The 19942-nt window shown below is 48.9% G+C and overlaps 1 protein-coding gene across 2 annotated transcripts in view; it reads right to left on the bottom strand.

Annotated features, from left to right (window-relative positions):
- The window catches only part of MYO7A (myosin VIIA), a 121164-nt gene that overhangs the window by 22367 nt on the left and 78855 nt on the right, over window positions 1-19942 (bottom strand). Inside the window, exons 19-30 of one of the 2 annotated variants that reach the window (XM_062020336.1) lie at window positions 17255-17413; window positions 16081-16173; window positions 14163-14257; window positions 13312-13396; window positions 11688-11906; window positions 11431-11538; window positions 10660-10869; window positions 9931-10134; window positions 7893-8069; window positions 5985-6242; window positions 4797-4924; window positions 2601-2727 (exon numbers count right to left, since the gene is read on the bottom strand). In XM_062020336.1, the coding sequence (XP_061876320.1) occupies window positions 2601-2727; window positions 4797-4924; window positions 5985-6242; window positions 7893-8069; window positions 9931-10134; window positions 10660-10869; window positions 11431-11538; window positions 11688-11906; window positions 13312-13396; window positions 14163-14257; window positions 16081-16173; window positions 17255-17413 (1863 nt within the window). The remainder of the gene's footprint in view (window positions 1-2600; window positions 2728-4796; window positions 4925-5984; window positions 6243-7892; window positions 8070-9930; window positions 10135-10659; window positions 10870-11430; window positions 11539-11687; window positions 11907-13311; window positions 13397-14162; window positions 14258-16080; window positions 16174-17254; window positions 17414-19942) is intronic. The other variant, XM_062020337.1, reaches the window with a different exon arrangement.

The following is a 19942-nucleotide window of genomic DNA, read 5'->3' as shown; positions in this document are numbered from 1 at the left end:
CAGAATGCTCTGTCAGTCCTTAAATGACATAGGTAGAGGGACAGATATCTCTGTCAACTATAACTTACATACCCTGAAATAACTAGCTAACACAGCAAAGTTATACAGATGGGAGCTGTTGCAAATGATTGCAAGCAGCTGCTGATGTGTAAAGCTATAGTTTTAATTATGTTGTTAATAATGAACCATGTAACTGTTTATTTATTGTATTTCTTCTTTCTTATGACTGAACCTTCCCACCAAAGTCAGCAATTAGTTGAAAGAAAGGTACAAAGAACAGGAGTGCTAAAGTGCCTTGACCCATGTTTAGTACATGATGCAATAAATGTACCTAATGGGATACAAAGTGTGAGCTTCATCACAGAATCTTAAGGGTTGGAAGGGACCTTGAAAGACCATCTACTCCAATCCCAAGATAACATTTTGAAGACTGCCTCATTATCAGCTAAATCCTTCTAAAAATGTTCAGAGCTGACACATTTGAAGGTGGTAGAACAAGAGTTTCCTAAAAATCTTCATCTCTTTTCTATAACACTGTGGCTGTTAAAGTTAGAGCCTAAAAGAAAGGTGTCAGGAGAAAAGAAACCAGGTGTCTGATAAAATATTCACTGCATGGAAGAACAGAGGAAAGAAGTGTTAAGGGATATTTACTTTCCTATGCTTTTCCTTCTGTTAAAATGGTGGATAATTCCTGCTAAATGAGAAGTTGGAGCATCAATTGAAAATGACATGAGGTTAACAGAATGTCATCTAGCTCCCTGGCTGATGGTCAGCTCATGGCTATCATGCATTCAATAGCAGCTATTGCATGGTTCAAGCAGCAGTCAGTGAGTCTGGATGGGAAAGTGGCTGTCTGGGGACAGAGTTAATGTTTCATCATGAGAAGGCCTTGTCTCAAAACATAACACTTTAAGCTGGAAGGTGACAATGATGTCCCCATCTACTACAGCGGCTTCAGAAGGGCTCCAAGACATTGCCCAAGTCACTGCCTGTGTGTTGCTGTCTGCAAGACTGAGGTCTTGATATATAACCACAGTGTGAGCTCTGCAGGTGTTGTTTTGCACTCAGGCTTGAGGAGCTTCAATCAACACAGTCTGCCTCTCATCTCCAACAGCCCAAGGTCCAAATGGATATTGAATAAGGGCAAAATTAACATAAACTCTCTGAAGCTCTTGGGAATATTGCCATGTATTTCAGCATGGGCCATAACTTTGGGCAGAGGTACATGTGAAACCCTGGCACAGGTTGCCCAGAGAGATGGTAGATGCCCCATCCCTGGAAACATTCAAGGTCAGGTTGGATGGGGCTCTGAGCAACCTGATCTAGTTGAAAATATCCCTGCTCATTCTGGGAAGGATGGGCTGGATGACCTTTAAAGGCCCCTCCCAACCCAAACTGTTCTATGATTCTATGTCTGAGTCTCCAGAGCTACCCATAAATTATTTCCAAGAAGTGCTTTGCTCATCCTAAAATAATCTTTCACTATTAAAGATTTAAACCCACGCAACCTCCTGTGGCATACTTTCTCAGATCTCATTTCCAGACATAATTTAATTGTACACCACTTTGCCTGTGATTGATCTGCTTTATTAGATTTCATACTGGCAAGGCCTGGGAATGAAAGATTGCTGGTCTTGGCTTCAGCTCTTTCAGTGCTGAGGATCCAGCACCTGATCTGGTATCTATGTAAATTAATGGTACATTTTTATCTCCAGAAGGTTTGGGAGCAGGTCCAGGCTCCAACATAGAAAGATCTGAGAGGTCTTATAGCAAAGACACAATGCTGAGCCCTTTGCCTTGAGCCAACCAGACTCTTGGGCATGGGATTAACTTGAGCAGTCCAGTGGGTCTAACTCTACATGTGTAACTCATTTTGGAAGGCAGACTGTTCCAATCTAGGCAAGAAAACTTTGCCTAGAAAAAAGAAGACCTGATTTTCAGAAGTGCCAGCCACTTAGCATCTCCCACTGACTTCAGTCCTGCTGATCCACAGTGCTTCTGAAGATACACTACATGTCACCTCTCACGTGGCTGTTTTAGGATTGGATGTTTTCAGGATGACATGTGGTGGAGAAAGTTCAAGCATACAGAAAGGAACTATGCAAATATACTTCCAGGTAAACCAAACCCTTCCCCTGTGTAGTACTGTTCCTTGCCAGTTTTGTTAGAGTACAAGCCTGAGGTCATACTGTCAAAATCAGTAGGTCCTTGAAGGAATGCATAGACCATTCAAGTGAGAAATAAGGGGAAATGTGGGCTCTTCTGGGTGTGCAAACTCCCCTTCCAGCCTCTCACAATCAACTTTTCTGACAAATCAATCATGTCTCCACACATCTGCAGTGTAAGGGACATCATCTGCTGTCTATATTCTCTTTAGAGTCACAAGAAAGTGAGTCACTTCTCAGGAGGGATTCATCTGATCCTCTTTAGATATTGAGCTTGGGATATTTCTTAGGAACTTTATATAATTTTCAATCCTGGCAAATACAAAGAGCAGGATTTCCTTTGTTGTGAAACCCAACTAAAAAACAGCTGGTCCCATGGCTGGAAAAGAAAAGGTATTTGCAGATCATTTGAGACAAATATCATCTAAAGTTTACCTTCACAAACTTTTCAGAAGGAGCAAAACATCCCACACAGAGGGACATCAGGATCCAGCCCCTGGCATGGCTGCTTTTGGATGGGTTTTGGGTCAGCTGCTTGCAGATTTGACAATAAATTTCATCCCTGCAATAAGAATAAAAGAAGCATTAGAGTTAAGACAGTGATGGTTTTCAGCACAAACTGAGAGAGAGACAGATCCTGTCTGCATGTGTTTGAAAGCAAAAGGCACATTTCAGCGTTGCAAGGATATTAATTCAACTGCCCCAGTGATGGTCACTCTGATGGTTGCAGTGTCTCTTAAATGCCATCCATCACCAGTCCTCCAATGTCTGCTGAGTCTTCCCTGTGCTTCAGCTGAGATTTCCCACAGCTGACGGACACTGCTTGGAGAAGGAGGGAAACAAAAGGGAGTCTCAAAGTCCAAGGAAGCTCAGTGTCAACTCTGGATGATGGAGTCTACTCCTGCTTCTTACAGGGATTTCCCAGTAACAATGAGTCTCCTAAACTAACTTTTATAGAGGGGTATCAGCTGGGAATCTTCATTTGCTGGATGAACTTCCTTTGTGGGGTGTTGGGAACTATCAGCTCCAGTGATGGTTAAGGTTTGGCAAGCTCTTATGTCCAAACAGGCAAGTACACTGACAGGTATCTCAATACATTGACAAATACCCCAATTTGGGACTTAATGTCCACTTTTGACTTTGACCTTAGTTCTCTACATGCAAAACGAGGGGTAAGAGTACTTCCTGATGGAACCCCATGGAATACTAGCAGATCTGCCTTCAGACTAGACTTTGTGGAGAAAGGTAAGGCTAAGAGTTCTATGGTGAAGTGGGAGGATAAAATGAGAACTAGAGAAGCTACTGTGCTGCCATTCAGTGGGATCTTGAACAACTTCAGAGCTGGGCAGAGAGGAACCTCATGAAGTTCAACAAGGAGAAGTGCAGAGTCCTGCAGCTGGGGAGGAACCAGCCCCTGCAGCAGCACAGGCTGGGGGTGACCTGCTGGAGAGCAGCTCTGCAGAGAGAGACCTGGGAGTGCTGATTGATAATAAGCTAAACATGAGCCAGCAATGTGCCCTCGTGGGCAAGAAGCCAATGGCAGCCTGGGATGCATCAGGAAGAGTGTGGCCAGCAGGTCAAGGGAGGTTCTGCTCCCTCTCTACTCTGCCCTGGTGAGGCCTCATCTGGAGTCCTGTGTCCAGTTCTGGGCTCCTCAGCTCCAGAGGGACAGGGAAGTGCTGGAGAGAGGCCAGTGCAGGGCCACCAAGATGATCAGGGGACTGGAGCATCTTCCATATGAGGAAAGGCTGCGGGACCTGGGGCTGTTTAGTCTGGAGAGGAGGAGACTGAAGGGAAACCTTATTAATCCAGTGACAGGACAAGGGGTAATGGAAAGAAGCTGGAACACAAAAAGTTCCATTTAAACTAAGGAAAAAAACTTCTTTACTGTGAGGGTGATGGAGCTCTGGCCCAGGCTGCCCCGGGAGGGTGTGGAGGCTCCTTCTCTGGAGGTTTTCAATATCCTCCTGGACACGTTCCTGTGTGACTTGATCTAGGTAGACCTGCTTGAGCAGGGGCATTGGACTGGATGATCTCTAAAGGTCCCTTCCAACCCCCACCATTCTATGATTATCATCAGATGTGGATGTTCACTCTGGTCCTGGAGTGATCAGATAGGTGTGAATGAAAAGAGCATGACACTACAGAAACAAGGACTGTATTATAACACACACACACAAATGGCCTAAACCAAAGAAGTGCAGTTGGCCTTAACTCGTCACTTTCCAATTTTTGAATGCAAAATTTAGCAGCTAAAATGAGTTTTAGCATTTCATTAGTATACCATTAAAAGTGCTCACACAAAAAACCCCAGTTCTAAACAGTCAAATAGAAATCAAAGGTGAGTGGACAACAAGAGTGGGCAATATAAAAACAATCCAGTAGCCACTAGCAATTTCAGAAGCTTTTGAGTCCCTCTGTGTTGTCTTTCCATCACATCTGATGTGGACAGTAAAGAACATGATCCAGCCCAGCCCATGTTATACAACACAACCAGAAAAATGATATAATGAGAGCTTTGTAAAGCCACCCACAGGAACCACACACACAAAAAATCATTTGGAAAAGAACAGGTCAAGGAAGAAGGAATAGAAAGAATGGCATGTTTATGCCTTTGTCTTGATTTCTAACCTTAAAGCTGGCCTGAGGATGCCATTACCAATAATGAAATGGAGCTTCTCCAAGTTGGAGGTGGGTCGGTCTTCGAGCATGCTATTACCCTGGAGTGTGGACTCACCATCATGAAGTCTCTTTGTCACCTGCCAACCAGACACATTGCTCTCTTTCAGTACAGTCAGCTACTATGTCCCCCCCACCCCCATCCCAAATGTGTGCTGCTCCCCCAGGAGGGTTCTCAGAAGTTCTTCAGTCTATCAGCGATGGGAGGGTGTGACTCAGTTGACTTTAATCACATATGGGTGAAGATGGAAATTCCTGTCTCCTCACACTCCCACCTGCTTGGGCTTTGCTCAGAGTTTCTACAATGGTGCCCTTGCATCCCAGCACTGAGCTGGTCCTGTGGTTGGCAGAAGGCCACTGAGGATCTTGGGAATGATCCCAGTTTATTGCCAAGGAAGGCCTGTCTCTTTAACTCAGGCAGACTAAACAGATCACTAAACCACTGACATAATAAACCTGCTCTTCATGCTAATGATGCAGCCAAAAGAGCCTAAGCATGGTGTTGTTTGTGACAACAAGGATGGCATTCATCTGCCTATCAGCCCCTCATCTCAGCTAGTTGATCCAGGCTCCATTTAGAGCCAATGGAGAAACACAGCCATTTCCAGAGTGTGTGCAGAGCCACATTAGGGTAAACTGGATTGAGTTCTGTTTCTCCCCACTGACCCTAAAGAGAAGGAGGGTGACTTAGAAAGCAATCTCCATGCTCTCAAGCAGTTATAGCCAGGTGAGATGGTGCCTGCTCTGAAAGTGGGCATGGCAGTATATAAAAGAAGACTGAATCCATGTCTCTGTTGCTTTCTTCCCCCCCACTCCTCACTCTTTTGAGATGAGACTTTCAAAAGCTCTCAGCTTGGACTAACTGTTGCCGTGTGGAGTTTTACCCCTGGGACTGAAGAGACACAGAGGAATATGTGAGCATGTTTGGAGACCCCCACTTCTGCTACCTATGCCACAGTGGAGGGCAGGAAGCTAAAAGCAGGGCTAACATTCAGACCATCACAGAGTGGTGAGAGTTATCAGCAGCTGGATGGAGGGCTGGGAAAGAGGGAAGGGAAGGTGCTGGATGGATGGAGAACGGGAGCCGAGGGGAGGCCGGCGCGAGGTGCAGAATGACTCAAGGAGACACGGGAAGCCAACCTTTCCCCTTAAACACTCCTTAAATCTTTCAGGCAGAGAGACAGGTAGCGCCAAACCCAGAGGAGGGCTGGTTCTATGTTGTCTAGGGAAAAGCAGAAGAGAGTCAGAGAGGGCTGCAGACAATCCGACGGCACTTGTGCTGCCAGGCGGCCAAGCGTCTCCTCTCACCTCCTCCGTCAGTTTGGATTTCTTCTTGAGCGTTAAGGAGACCAGTTTGTGCCGCACACTGTTCTTCTTGTGCCCATCAATGTGAGTACTCTGCAAAGCAAGAGGCATGGACACAATGTGGTGGGCCAGAGAGAGCCTTCCCCTGCCTCCCCTGCAAGAGACTATGGACGCTGGGCAGAGAGGGGGACGTTTCAGGTGAGAAGCAGGATCCGTATTCCTACACCCCTGATAGGTCTCTCTCTGGATTTGGTAAATACTCTCTTATCAATGAGCCTCCCTCAGATCAAAATTACACACTGGGGATGCCTGAAAAGGGTTATGTTGAATACATGTCTGACTCCTAGACAACTTAAGTCAACTTAAGTGCCACTCAGGCTTGTTCCCGCATCACAAATGTGATGAGCCAGACTCCTCTCTGAGAGGCCACTTGCAGAGTAGGTTTGTGAGCTGGCAGGTAGTTACCCATTGTGGTTTCATCACCATTCACCTGCTCTGTGCTCTATCAGCACAGCTCTAGATCAGGTTTCCCAGAAGAATAAATGCAATGTGGGACAGACTCAGGCACCGACTGCATCTCATCAGGTTACTGTCAGTCTTCTCCTTTTACATCAAATTTGTGCCAGCTGTAGGATTAAAAAGGCCTGAGTAATCACCAGTTAACCTCTCCTCATTTAAACAGCTTCGAAAGGGCTGTGCTTTTGCAATAAATCAACACTTCTGAGTCCTGCAGCTGTGAGGATTTGTAACCATTATAAAGCCAATTTGGTACTGTCCACCTGGATTTGCTTATCACCACACTCAGGGTCAGCTCAGACATCTCTCTGCACTGTTGTACACTCAACAGAGCAGAGAGTAGATGTAACCACAGAGAAAAAAATGAGAGCTTACATTTCCCTTCTCTTTTGCACTACCCAATCTCCCAATTGGCCAAAATATGCCTTGTTTTTGAAAGAAACGAGCAAGAAATGATGGGTAGAAGGAATGAAAGGTAACTTTTGGTTTATGTTTTTAGAGGATTATAACCTAGATGAAGCAACTCTCTCAGGTAATTCACTGGAAGTGCTGAATGATATCACCACCTCTATAAACCAGGAAAGTAGTGAATTTACACCTACAACTGCCACAGGGGCTCGTTCAGATGATGCTACAGAAAAGTCCTTGCAAATGCAACGGTGACATCTAGAAAATGCCAATATCAGGTAATATCTTGTCCTAATGAATGAAGCATCACAGACAGCAATTTATCCAGAGCAATGTCTCATCTGGGGAAGGTCCCAAGTCCTCCAGTCACACCCCAGAAAGCACTGAAGATGCAATAGGGATTTTTGATTTAATTTCCACAGCTTAATCTCCTGGTAACTCTTCAACTTCCTGCTGTAAGATTAATAGCACATCTTTAATTTAGTCTCTTCTAACCCAGGGCAGATCAAAAACAAATCCCCCAATGAGACATGGATGACACAAGGAGATTGTATTCCCTCCTGTGTAGTTCTACCCTATGGACTAGAGAGACCAAAGCCTCATGAGAGACAGCAGGGCACTTCCCTTACTGTATTGCTGGGGGAGGTTCAGTTATCCATGTGAAGAAGAAAGGACAGAACCAACAGCTGACACAAGTGATTCTCCCTTCTAGCATAAACTGACAAACCCATGGCCTGCAGCAAACCCCACAGGTGGTTTCTTTCCAACACATTTCAATACCCAACACCTAATAAAAGCATTTCCAGCTGCAGCAGTTACCTCTCCTTCTCCCTGCAGAGCCTGCAGTTCTTTCTTATAGGTCTTCTTCCCAAGAGTCTCATAGATTTTTGTCATCACTGGTATCTTCTCACCACCATCACTCATGGCTGTATGATATTTTGGCTCAGGGAGGTCTCCCATGAAACGGAGGACAGTGATCCATACAGCAAGTGCTGCCTAATTGGAAGGAAAGTGACACTCCATTAGCTTGCACCAGGGCAGTGGATGGGGTGGACAAGCCATGCTGAAACCATCAGGGCCTCCAGTGTGATCTCTCTGTACATGTGCAGGAGATAAAACACTTTCCTGCCTCACACATCCCAAGTGAGCAAGATGGGCAACCTGATGGCTGGGACCACGAATTCAGGCTCCGTGTTTGTGCCATCATGAGTGTGTTTGTGAACCATACAAGGGGTTTGCTTCTTAGCTAGGAGATGCTATCCTTATAGAGGGGCAGTGACTGGCAGCTCCTAACCCACTGGAGAGGAGGAGGAGAACCACGGTTCATGGCCAGTGTAATGCTCATTATAGCCATGCAGGGTCTGTTCTTGTACTGGTGGCTGTAGCACAAGCTATGATTCTACGATTCTTTCCTCTGCTGGTTCTGCACTGGTGCATATAGTGAGGTCAGAAGAAACTTTTACAGTTGCTGAGTAGCAGTTTTATGAACTGTACTCAATCAACCATTTGCCTTAAGCCCAGAGCACTGCATAGGAGCACAGAATCATTTTGGTTGGAAAAGGACTTTAAGAGTAGGACTCCTCCCCTCACCCTGCCAATCCCATCACTAACCCACGGCCCTCAGCACCATGGATTTGCAATACCTCCAGGGATGAGGACTCCCTCACCTCCCTGGGCAGCCTGGCACAGGGGCTGACAGGCCTCTCAGGGAAAAACTTCTGACTCAGCTCCAACCTCAACCTCCCTTGGGGCAACCTGAGACCATTTTCTCTTGTTCTGTTACTTGGGAGCAGAGACTCGACTCTGCCTCCCTGCAGCCTCCTGTCAAGGAGTGTCTGAGAGTGCTGCTGTCTCCCCTCAGGCTCCTCTGCTCCAGGCTCAACACCCCCATTCCCTCAGCCCCTCCCCAGCCCCTTGTGCTCCAGCCCCTTCCCCAGCTCTGTGCCCGGCTCTGGCCACGCTGCAGCCCCTCAGTGTCCCTGTGGCAGTGAGTGAGGGGCCCAGCACTGACACAGCCCTGGAGCTGCGGCCTCCCCAGGGCCCAGCACAGGGGCCGGGCACTGCCCTGGGGCTGCTGCCACCCCACTGCTGAGCCCAGCCAGGCTGCCCTTGGCCTTCTTGCCCCCCTGGGCACGCTGCTGCCTCAGTCAACCAAACTCCTCAAATGTTTTCCCTCTGGGCAGCTTTCCAACCACTCATCACCAAGCCTGTAGGACTGCCTGGGCTTGTTTGGCCCAAGGGCAGGACCCAGCCCTTGGTCTTGCTAAACCTCATGCCATTGCCCTCAGCCCATGGCTCCAGCCTGGCCAGAGCCTTTTGAGATCCCACTCAGCTTTGTATTATCTGCAAACTGACTGAGGGTGCACTCAATCCCCTCATCCAGATAGATTAGTGATAAAGGTGTTAAATAGAACAGGCCCCAGCTCTATGTTACCACTGGTAACTTGTCAACAACTAGATTTAACTCCATTCCCACCACTCTCTGGGTCCAGCCATCCTGACAGGTTTTTCTACCCAATGAAGAGTAAATCTGATGGGTGGAAAGCTGTCTGGAATGCCAGGCCCAGCAAGTGGTGGGGAATGGAGTGAATGGAGCATTAGTTGTCTTAATACAAGTATCAAGACACAAAGGCAGACTCACCCCTCTAACATTCCTCTAACGTTTGTTGGCTCATTTTCAAGCATGTTGGTGGGACTGTGTCTCCTGACACACGTACAGCAGATGAGGCCATTGCTCTCCACTGAACCACACCAGTGCATCCCAAAGGCAAACTGCTGGTCCTCTTTGGCTGAAGAGTTCCCTAAGCTTGCTCCAACCCACCCTACCCTGCTCGAGGTTTTACACCCCCTGCCTCACCAACTGGTCTCCTTCATCCTCATGGTACAGGAGGGGCTGCTTGAGAGGCCGGCGGATGTAGGTGTGTGTCGTTGTGCCCTGGAAATACGTGGCGGCAAACTTGGCAAATTTGTACTCGGAGAGATCTTCCTCCTCTTCCTCAGGGAGAGGCAATGCTGCATCCAGGTCCTCTTCCTCCAGCTCCTTCTGGGCTCGCTCAAGGTCCTAGTGGGGAAGGACATGGCAGGCACTCAGCATGGCTTTGGATACTAAACTACTCTTTCAGTTTGGGCCTGTCCATCTGATTTTCATCCCAAAAGGAAGAGCCAGCTGGAGGGAAACACATGAAACATAACTCTGGAGCCCATATAAAGCCCAAGTCCTGAAGGACATGCCTGCACCCAGGAATGTCCCCAGAGCAGCAGGAGAAGCAACAAAAATGGCTCCACCCCTAGCATGGAGAAAGGTTGTTCAAGAGCTAAATGCTATGACAAACCATGAAGGAATGGATCTTAAAGGCCACAAGTGATCTTATAGTGATACTGCTCTCCTCCATTCAGTAGCTCCAGAGAAATCCTACAGACTGGCTGCCTGTCCCCCAGCCACAGCCTCCTGGGGCCACACAAAAGAGCTTGGTTTGGAAGGATGCCTTCTGAAACCCACTTTTGTATGGCCATGCTCTGCCCTGACTCATTAACGTGTAGCTAAAGCCTTTTGTGTGACAGCCAAGCTCCTGTATGTCTCCAGTACCTCGAAGCCATTGGGTGCCTGTCCTTCCTGGCCAGGCAGGGAGGAGGTTGTCCCCAGGAATCCAAACATTTTGTCCACCATTTCTGAGTCGTTCACTGGCTCGTTGCGAGCTCTCTCCATTTTTTCTAAGAGCTCTTTCTTCCGACGTGCTTCCTCCTTCTCCTTTACTTCTCTCTCCGCGTCTTCTCGCGCCAGCTGGGCCAGGCGTACCTGGAAGAGGACAAGTACACTGGCTGAACTGCACCCTCCAAAGAGCTGGTACAAATTCTGCAGGACTTGGCTTTAAAAAAGCAGATTGGTTGGTGCTTGGTGTACTACACCAGCATTCTGACCTGAAGCAAATCAGTGACACGTCCATGCCTGTTTTCTAACTGCAGAAGGACAAAGCAATAGCATTTTCTCCTTCCTTAGTGCCTGTTCAGGCTGTTTGGTCTGCACACAGAGACTCTCACTGACCTTGTTTTTTTCCTTTACACAACAGCCACGTTTGTGCCTACACACAGAGTGTCCCAGTTTCCCCTTCAGCCTTTATACAATAGCAAAAGCAAGGGAATAACAGACGTAATCTCTGGCATTCCTGTGCAGCAGATCAGAGATTCTGGAGCAGCTTCAAAGCAGTCAGAGCACAGAGTCCTTCAGTGAATTAAACACAAACCATTCAAGCAGGGCAGAAATCCCTTGGATATATTTGGCATTCCCCCTCAAAAAGAGCAAAACCAGTCCCAGGAAAACAGAGACAGAACCCCAGAAAGAGCTCAAGTCCCCACATACTTGGTGCTTCTTTTCTGCTTCCTCTTTGGCTTTTTTGGCACTCATCTCCTTTCGGAGCCGTTCCTCTTCTGCCAGCCGAAGCTTCTCCGCTTCCAGCCGTCGATGATACTGGGGGAATAAACACAAGAGCCTTTGTCTACAGGCATCCAAACTCTGTTTTGCTCTTAAAAACCCAAGCGTGTGATGCAGAAGGATGTTTGTTTCCCCTTTCCCCACCTCCACTTTCCACGACCAACCTCTCCTCGGCGGTCCCTTACCTCCCCTCTGAGGCGCTTGTAGAGCCTCCGTGCGATCATGCCCCGGGCGTAGGCCTGGATGGTGATGACGGCCCAGAGGCGATGGCGGAAAGCGCGGCGCACCAGGTAACCCCGGCACCGCGCCTGGAACTCGATGATCCGCCGCCGAGCCATGTGGTACTGCTTGTGGAGCTTGTGGGATCGGTACAGGGCCTGGAGTCTCAGGAAGCCGATCCGCATCTGCAAGAGGGAGCAGCATGAAACCAGCCCCCACCATGCAGGGACTCGCCCACCGTAAGCTGATTTCCATCGGTAATCTCCCTCTTGTGCGGCTGTAAATGAGAGCTGCTGGAATCTGAGTGCTGTGTCCAGTTCTGGGCTCCCGAGCTCAAGACACAGGGAACTTCTAGAGAGAGATTGGCACAGGGCTACCAAGATGATCAGGGAACTGGAGCATCTTTCCTATGAAGAAAGTCTGCGGGACCTGGGGCTGTTTGGTCTGGAGAAGACTGAGAGGGGACCTCATTAATACTTTAAAGTATTCAAAACATGTTTGTCAAGAGGATGGGGTGCACCTTTTTTCTGTTGTCCCAAGTGACAGGACAAGGGGTAATGGACAAAAGCTGGAACACAAAAAGTTCCACTCAAACATAAGGGAAAAACTGCCTCACTTTAAGGGTGAGAGAGCCCTGGCCCAGGCTGCCCAGGGAGGGTGTGGAGGCTCCTTCTCAGGAGGTTTCCAACCCCACCTGGACACATTCCTGTTCCCCCTCATCTAGATGGACTTGCTTTAGCAGGGGGTTGGACTAGATGATGTCTAGAGGTTCCTTCAACCCCTACCATTCTATGATTTTGTGATTCTGTGAAATCAGCCCCCACCAGGACAAGCCTTTGAGAAGCGAGGTTCTCCAAGAGGGTGGAGAAATGGAGCCCTCCAGCTGCTGCACCGATTCAAAGCCTGGGAAGGACAAAAGCAGTTTCTTCCACACTGAGTCCTACAGCAGAGTTTTGCCCTTGTAGCGCCTCAGAAGATCTGGTTGATCATCTCAAGGCAGCCACGAGCTACGAAGGTTCATTCCATGGAGGTCCAGAATCTGCAGACCTCCTGCCTGAAAGGAAAGGTGCTATTTCATGGCAGGAGGCAGCATCCTGATCAGCCTGGAAGCGGCTATTCCTATCCAGTTTCAGGCTTGGAGGATGTTATTGAGACACTTTAGACTGCAAAACACTTTCCAAATGACCCACTGTTGGATTAGAGCCAGCGGGGACAGGGAGAGGAGAGCCAGGGACTGGGATGGGAAGAAACCCAGGTACATCTCACCTGGAGTTGGGGTGTGTTTCTCTGAGAAAGCTGCTCTTATGTTTTCAGTAACCTGGAAACTAGGGGAAGACTTTTAACGTCCCAGGTGACCTGTTGGTGCAATGGCCATCAAAGTCATGGGGGAAAAGAACAGCTAGAGGGTGGTCAGCTGCTCTCTTTAATGGCAGGGCAAGGCAGCAAGAGCAAACCTCCATTCATCATCCCAACTGATAAATGACAACCCCACTCCTCCTACCCCGAGCACTTTGAGACAGAAAACTCTTATGCATGTGCCAGATGAAAGAGGTATAAGGCAGAAGTGTGAGGAAGCACCCCAGTACTTACAGCACCATAGTTCTTCCTGCAGTTATGTCCACGCCAGTATCTCTGAATCATCAGGACTGAATTTCTCACTTTCAGGAAATTGGACCTGTAAAGGCATTTCAGTCACTTGCCTCTGCAGTTTGTCTGAGGGTTACTATCACCTCCTGGGCCTCTTTCTTTGGAAATTTGAAATGGAGCAGACTAGTGAAGTAAACATTGCATTTTTGGACTGAAAAAAATCTCCTCCCCCAGCTCTCCTTGCTTTCTTAAACAGACCTGTAAGGGCCCTCTCTGATAGGGCTCTGAAGGTAGGTTCTGCCATCTCCTGCGAATAGGCAGAGCAGGAGATGCTGAGAATGGTCCCCACTCCTCCCCATGCCCTGCATCCTCCTCTCACATCTCAAATCTCTTCCCTGTCTGCTCTCACCACTTCAGTCCTATCACCTGAGGACAAACTCAAACTCAGCCAAATGATCAAGAGCAAACTTCAGCAACACCACCCTGATAACCTCATCTGCTCCTCCCATCTTTCTTAGCCTGGCCTGATTCTACTTGCAGACATTTCAGAGGAAATTGTTTTGGGAGGACTGTGGGAAAGATTTCTGAGTTGTTTAGCATGTGCTCTCTCTGCAAAACCTAAGGCACAACTTGAGTCACAGGCACAGCTCGGGCAGTCAAAGACCACAGATCCCCAAAGACTGCTCCTCCTCTGTGGGTGAAGCTTGTCCTTGGCTGTGGCTCCTCCTCTTCTTCCACAACAGTGTCACGAGCTCCCCCATGGGCTACCTGCCATCCTCCCAAGTCTGACAACTGAGCTGGTGAGTGAATCATCCTCCATAGCATACCAACCTCCCAGCAGGGCTCACACCTACCTGTCTTTAAACCCACGGACCACCTTCTGGATGAGGATGACTTTGTCTGTGATGGCCTTGTCTCTCTCAATTTCCAGCAACATGTCATGGTGGTCCTGTGGGAGGAAGGGACATAGCACCCATGCCTCAAGCTCTCCATCTGCCTGATGTGTGGCAGGAGGAGTGATACGAGGCTCTTCCCCACAGGAGATGCCTAAAATAATCTCTTGAGGCATTTTAATTCCCAAGGTAACACTCAATCTATTCATTGGAGAAATCCTAACATGAATCCCAGTGATCTACTGCCTTCATTCCCTAATGAACCAAAGGATCCAGAAGCTGAACATGCAATACTGTAGAGTCTGGAAACAATTAGGTTGCCTTTCCATGCAGAGCTCCCTGATAGTGCTGTCAGACATCGGTGTAGCTCCTGGGAATACTAGGCAGCTTTGGGAACAAACTCCAGGCATCCTGGGTCTCATTGCTCCTTCTAGCCAAGGCTGCAATGTCTCTATAATCTAAGGACAAAACAGCTCCCTGACACACTGAGTTTTCTTGTCCTGATTACTGAATTATAGAATCATTTTGGTTGGAAAATACCTTTATCAAGTCCAACCCCTCACCCCACTCTGCCAAGCCCATCACTAACCCACGGCCCTCAGTACCTCAGCACCATGGCTTTGCAATATCCCCAGGGATGGGGACTCCCCCAGCTCCCTGGGCAGCCTGGCACAGGGGCTGACACCCCTCTCAGGGAAAAAGTTCTTCCTAATCCCCAATTTAAACCTCCCCTGGGGCAACTTGAGCCCATTTCCTCTTATCTTGTCACTTGTTACTGGAGAGAAGAGACTGACTCTACCTCACCACAGGCTTCTGTGAGGGAGTGTCAGAGAGTGCTGCTGTGTCCCCTCAGGCTCCTCTGCTCCAGGCTCAACACCCCCATTCCCTCAGCCCCTCCCCAGCCCCTTGTGCTCCAGCCCCTTCCCCAGCTCTGTGCCCGGCTCTGGCCACGCTGCAGCCCCTCAGTGTCCCTGTGGCAGTGAGTGAGGGGCCCAGCACTGACACAGCCCTGGAGCTGCGGCCTCCCCAGGGCACAGGAGAACAATCACTTCCTTGGTCCTACTTGTCACACTATTTCTGATACAAGCCAGATGCACCATTTCAAGCTTTCTATTGGTTCCTCACACACCGTTTGTAACGTGGCTTTCTGTGCACGCTGAGCCCTGTCAGCTGGGTGCAGCAGAGCCAGCTCCATGTTTCCTGCTTTGCTCAACCTCACATGGCCCCTTGGGGCCTCCCAATTTCTCTGTTTCCTGCCCTGACAGCTGTGAGATCTTGATAACAGGCTCTGGAAAGAGTGACTAGTAGGAACAGCTTCTAGTGAAGAGATGGAGACGTTCACACTGGCAAAGTGGGTTGGGAGATGAATTTGGATATAAGCAGCCGGGGTTTACAGCTGAGATTTTTTTGCTGCAGAGAAGCCTTTGCTTCCAGCCTGGTTGCTGGTAAGCTCAGCTTTATCTTCCCAGAGAGATGAGGCAGAAAGGGACTGTTGAACATAAAGCCAGCCTGTTGTGCTGCCAGTCCCTCTCTCTGCATGGCTCTGCAAGGATATCCCTCCTGCTGCTGTGCTTTTTGGGTGAAGGCAGGAGATGAGGTTGAGCAGCTCAGCCCAGGAGGGAAAAGGCTGTGCAGTGTGGTTTATGGGTGTATGCATGGGTATGTGCATGCATCAGTGCTGGCAGAGTGTCAGACCTTCCTCCTGCCTGTTGCTCCCTAAACCAGCTCCAAACATACTGCCTCGACCCAGGTTCTATCCACTGCCACACCAGCCCACAGACCATGGCAAAGGCGGTCCTGTGACGGAAAGGAAATGGTAGGAGACCCCTTCACAGGAAAGGGTCTCAAATGGCAGGAGGGGATGTGAAGGAACACCTACCTTCAGGAATATCTTTGTCTTGCCAATCTGCCAGTCATCATCCCTCCCAAGCACTGCTTCGGCAATGCGCTGGCACGTCCCACGCAGGTCACCCTGGTATGAGAGGGGAGTGGGATTCACCAGGACTAGCCTCACCCTTTGCTCCTCCCAAGCCCAGTGGGGACCTTTTGTGGTCTCAGTTCCAGCATTTTTCTGCTAATGAGGTTCCCAAGGCTTTACTGTCCCCACATCTAAGGTGAGTGAGAGTGACAGGCTGAGTATGGCCACTTGTCCATGCCTTCACTCGGAAAGCCCAGATCACCACTGTAACATCTGCAGATCAAACATTGCAAAACTGCTTTTGGAGAGGACACATACCCCATAAATACCCCTGGAGAGTCACTATTGCTTCTGGAAGAAGAATCAGAGAATGGTAGGGGTTGGAAGGGACCTTTAGAGATCATCCAGTCCAACCCCCCTGTGGAAGCAGGTCCCACCTAGATCAGGTCACACAGGAACGTGTCCAGGCGGGACTTGAAGACCTCCAAGGAAGGAGCCTCCACAACCCCTTGTGTTTTTCCTTATGTTTAAATGGAACTTTTTGTGTTCCAGCTTCATCCCATCACCCCTTGTCCTGTTGCTGGATACAATAGAAAAAAGGAATGTCCCAATCTCCTGACACCCACCATTGAGATATTTGCAAATATTAATAAGATGCCCCCTCAGGCTCCTCCAGACTAAACAGCCCCAGGTCCCACAGCCATTCGTCATAAGGAAGATGCTCCAGTTCCCTGATCATCTTGGTGGCCCTGTGCTGGCCTCTCTCCAGCAGTTCCCTGTCCCTCTTGAGCTGAGGAGCCCAGAACTGGACACAGGACTCCAGATGAGGCCTCACCAGGGCAGAGTAGAGGGGAAAAAGAACCTCCTTCGACCTGCTGCCCACACTCTTCTTGATGCCCCTAGGATGCCATTGGCCTCCTTGCCCACAAGGGCACATTGCTGGCTCATGTTTAGTTTATTATCAATCAGGACTCCCAGGTCTGTCTCTGCAGAGCTGCTCTCCAGCAGGTCACCCCCAGCCTGTGCTGCTGCATGGGGTTGTTCCTCCCCAGCTGCAGGACTCTGCAGTTGTCCTTGTTGAACCTCACGAGGTTCCTTTCTGCCCAGCTCTCAAGCTGGTGAAGAAGGTGCTCACCTGCTTGTATGCTGGCTTCACCCCAGGCATGAGCACCCGGTAGCGGTCCACGAACTCCACGAAGGTGTAGCGGATGGGGTACCCGGCTCGGCGGATCCGGATGGTTTCCATCATCCCCGAGTACCTCAGCTGACGGACGCACAGCTCACGGTCAAACAGCTGGGGAGGGTGCAAGACACTGTGGTTTCGATGCATGTGTGAGGTGAGTGGTAGGACTTGATGATGTTCAAGGGCTTTTCCAATCAAAAATGATTCTGTGATTTGATGACCTTGGCCTGGCTTGGCCGTAAGAGAGTGTGTTTGACTCTCCATTCCTCTAATTCCACCTTGCAAGTCTGAACGTGTGCTACACATTACACAAAAGACTGAGAAGAGAACTGGAGAGCACAATGCAATGGTGAACAGCACCTTGGGAAAATGGGCACTGATGCTGCATCTGTGATGGTCATCTGTGTGCATCTGTCACACCGTACTGTCACCCTCTCAGTGACCACTCATGGTCATTAACTTCTGACCCCTGTCCCAAGCTTCACTGGCACTGGTCACAGCACCCCTGCACTGTCATTCCTGCACCATTTTGAAGGCAGAGGAAGTAGAGGATCACATCATAGAATGGTAGGGTTGGAAGGGACCTTTAGAGATCATCTAGTCCAACCCCCCTGCAGAAGCAGGTTCACCTAGATCAGGTCACATAAGAACATGTCCAGGCAGGTCTTGAAGACCTCCAAGGAAGGAGACTCCACAAACCCTCTGGGCAGCCTGTGCCAGGGCTCCCTCACCTGCACAGTGACATAGTTTTTTCTTACGTTTAAGTGGAACTTTTTGTGTTCCAGCTTCATCCCATCACCCCTTGTCCTGTTACTAGCTACTATAGAAAAAAGGGATGTCCCAACCTCCTGACACCCACCCTTTAGATATTTGTAAATGTTATTATGATCCCCCCTCAGTCTCCTCCAGACTAAACAGCCCCAGTTCCCACAGCCTTTCCTCATAAGGAAGATACTCCAGTCCCCTGATCATCTTGAAGCCCTTTCCTGGCCTCTCTCCAGCACTTCCCTGTCCCTCTTGAGCTGAGGAGCCCAGAACTGGACACAGGACTCCAGATGAGGCCTCACCAGGGCAGAGTAGAGAGGGAGAAGAACCTTGCTTGCTCTGCTGTCCACACCTTTCTTGATGCATCCCAGGATGCCATTGGCTTCTTGCCCACGAGGGCACGTTGCTGGCTCATATTTAGCTTATTATCAATCAGCACTCCCAGATGTCTCTCTGCAGAGCTGCTCTTCATCAAAAGAATATCAGCAAAAAGCTCATATCAGCAAAAGCTCAGACACTCATAAGCTGCCTGCACTTGATGTTAGGGTAGATGACACCCCAAAGTCACACTAAGGAAGAGTGCAGCCTTGGAGAGGCCAAGGCCCTGAGATAAACCTGTTATCATCAAAGCACCCTGTACCCAGGAGGACATCTGAGAAGATTAAAATGAACAGGTCAGGACTGAGATCAGCTGAAGGGTTTAGGGAAAGGACAAATCTCAGACCAGCATCTGTGTCTGCTTCTGACAAGCAACAGACAGTTTCAGAGCCATTCAGCATTCATAGGTGACTCAGTCCTTACAGAAGGTTGCTAATAAACCTGGCTGCTCTCCCTTGCTTCAGGTGCCTTGGGGTGGATAATGAGTGATGCTACTAGATGGGCAGATCTGCTGAAGCAAAGGGAGGTTCAGGAAAATCACTTCCATGCATTAGTGCATTGAGGAGGATCCTGGAGCCCCTGAGAGCACCCTCTTGCAGCCTGGTGGTGTCTACTGGGAGCATCCAAAAAAGGCTAAAACAAAGACAGATGTGGTGCAGTGTTGGCACATCACTCAATGTCAGGACAGCCTGGGCCAAAGAGTTACTGCCAGGATGTTATTCATCTGCTCTCACTTCAGCTGTGCAAATGTAGAGCATCATTGCATGTACAGATAAGTGCATCTGTGTGTCATTTAGTCTCTCCCTGAAGTGAGAGAGAAGAGACAGGTATGTCCCTATACCTCAGATACCTCTGTAGCTCAGATGCATCTCCTGGGACAGGAGGATCTGCCCTATGGATGCACCCATCTCCCCATCCCTGGAAGGAGGGTTTTGACTATCTCGTAGCAGCCACTTGACCATGAAGGGGTTGGAGAGAAGTGAGACAGATCCTAATCCAAGGAGAAGGCAATGGATGAGTGAGGAAAAGGCAGAAAGTAGCATCACCCAGATTTTCTCTCATGCTGTCCCTATCTAAAGTGGGTAACTGGGGACAAGAAAGGTTCAGGGGAAGGATGTGTGTCCATTTGTGTCCCCCTGCCATGAAGCAGAAAAGTATGTGAGTGGTTGTTGGCTTGCAAATAACTACAGAGTTTGTAGGGCTAGATCACTGCACATATAGACAACCATGTCCTTCTGGCATCAGGGCCTGATGAGGCACAGGCTGCTAGAGACAATTTTGACCTTCTTTGCATGGTTTGTTACCTAATTCATGCCACTCATCTCTCTTGGACTAACCAGAACAACAGAGCAATGCACAGAAGCAGCAGTGTGGGACAGCACACAGACCCAGAGAACCCCAGCCAGCATCCCAATGCAAATCATTTTTTCCCTCCCTCCCTCCCAAAGCATGTTTTAGAAGGAAGTAAAAGTTTTAAAATAACATAAAGTAACAAAC

Source organism: Colius striatus, chromosome 1, assembly GCF_028858725.1.
Source record: "Colius striatus isolate bColStr4 chromosome 1, bColStr4.1.hap1, whole genome shotgun sequence".
NCBI lineage: Eukaryota > Metazoa > Chordata > Aves > Coliiformes > Coliidae > Colius > Colius striatus.
Note: the sequence above shows the minus strand (reverse complement) of the source record. Positions and strands in the feature narration are given on the sequence as shown.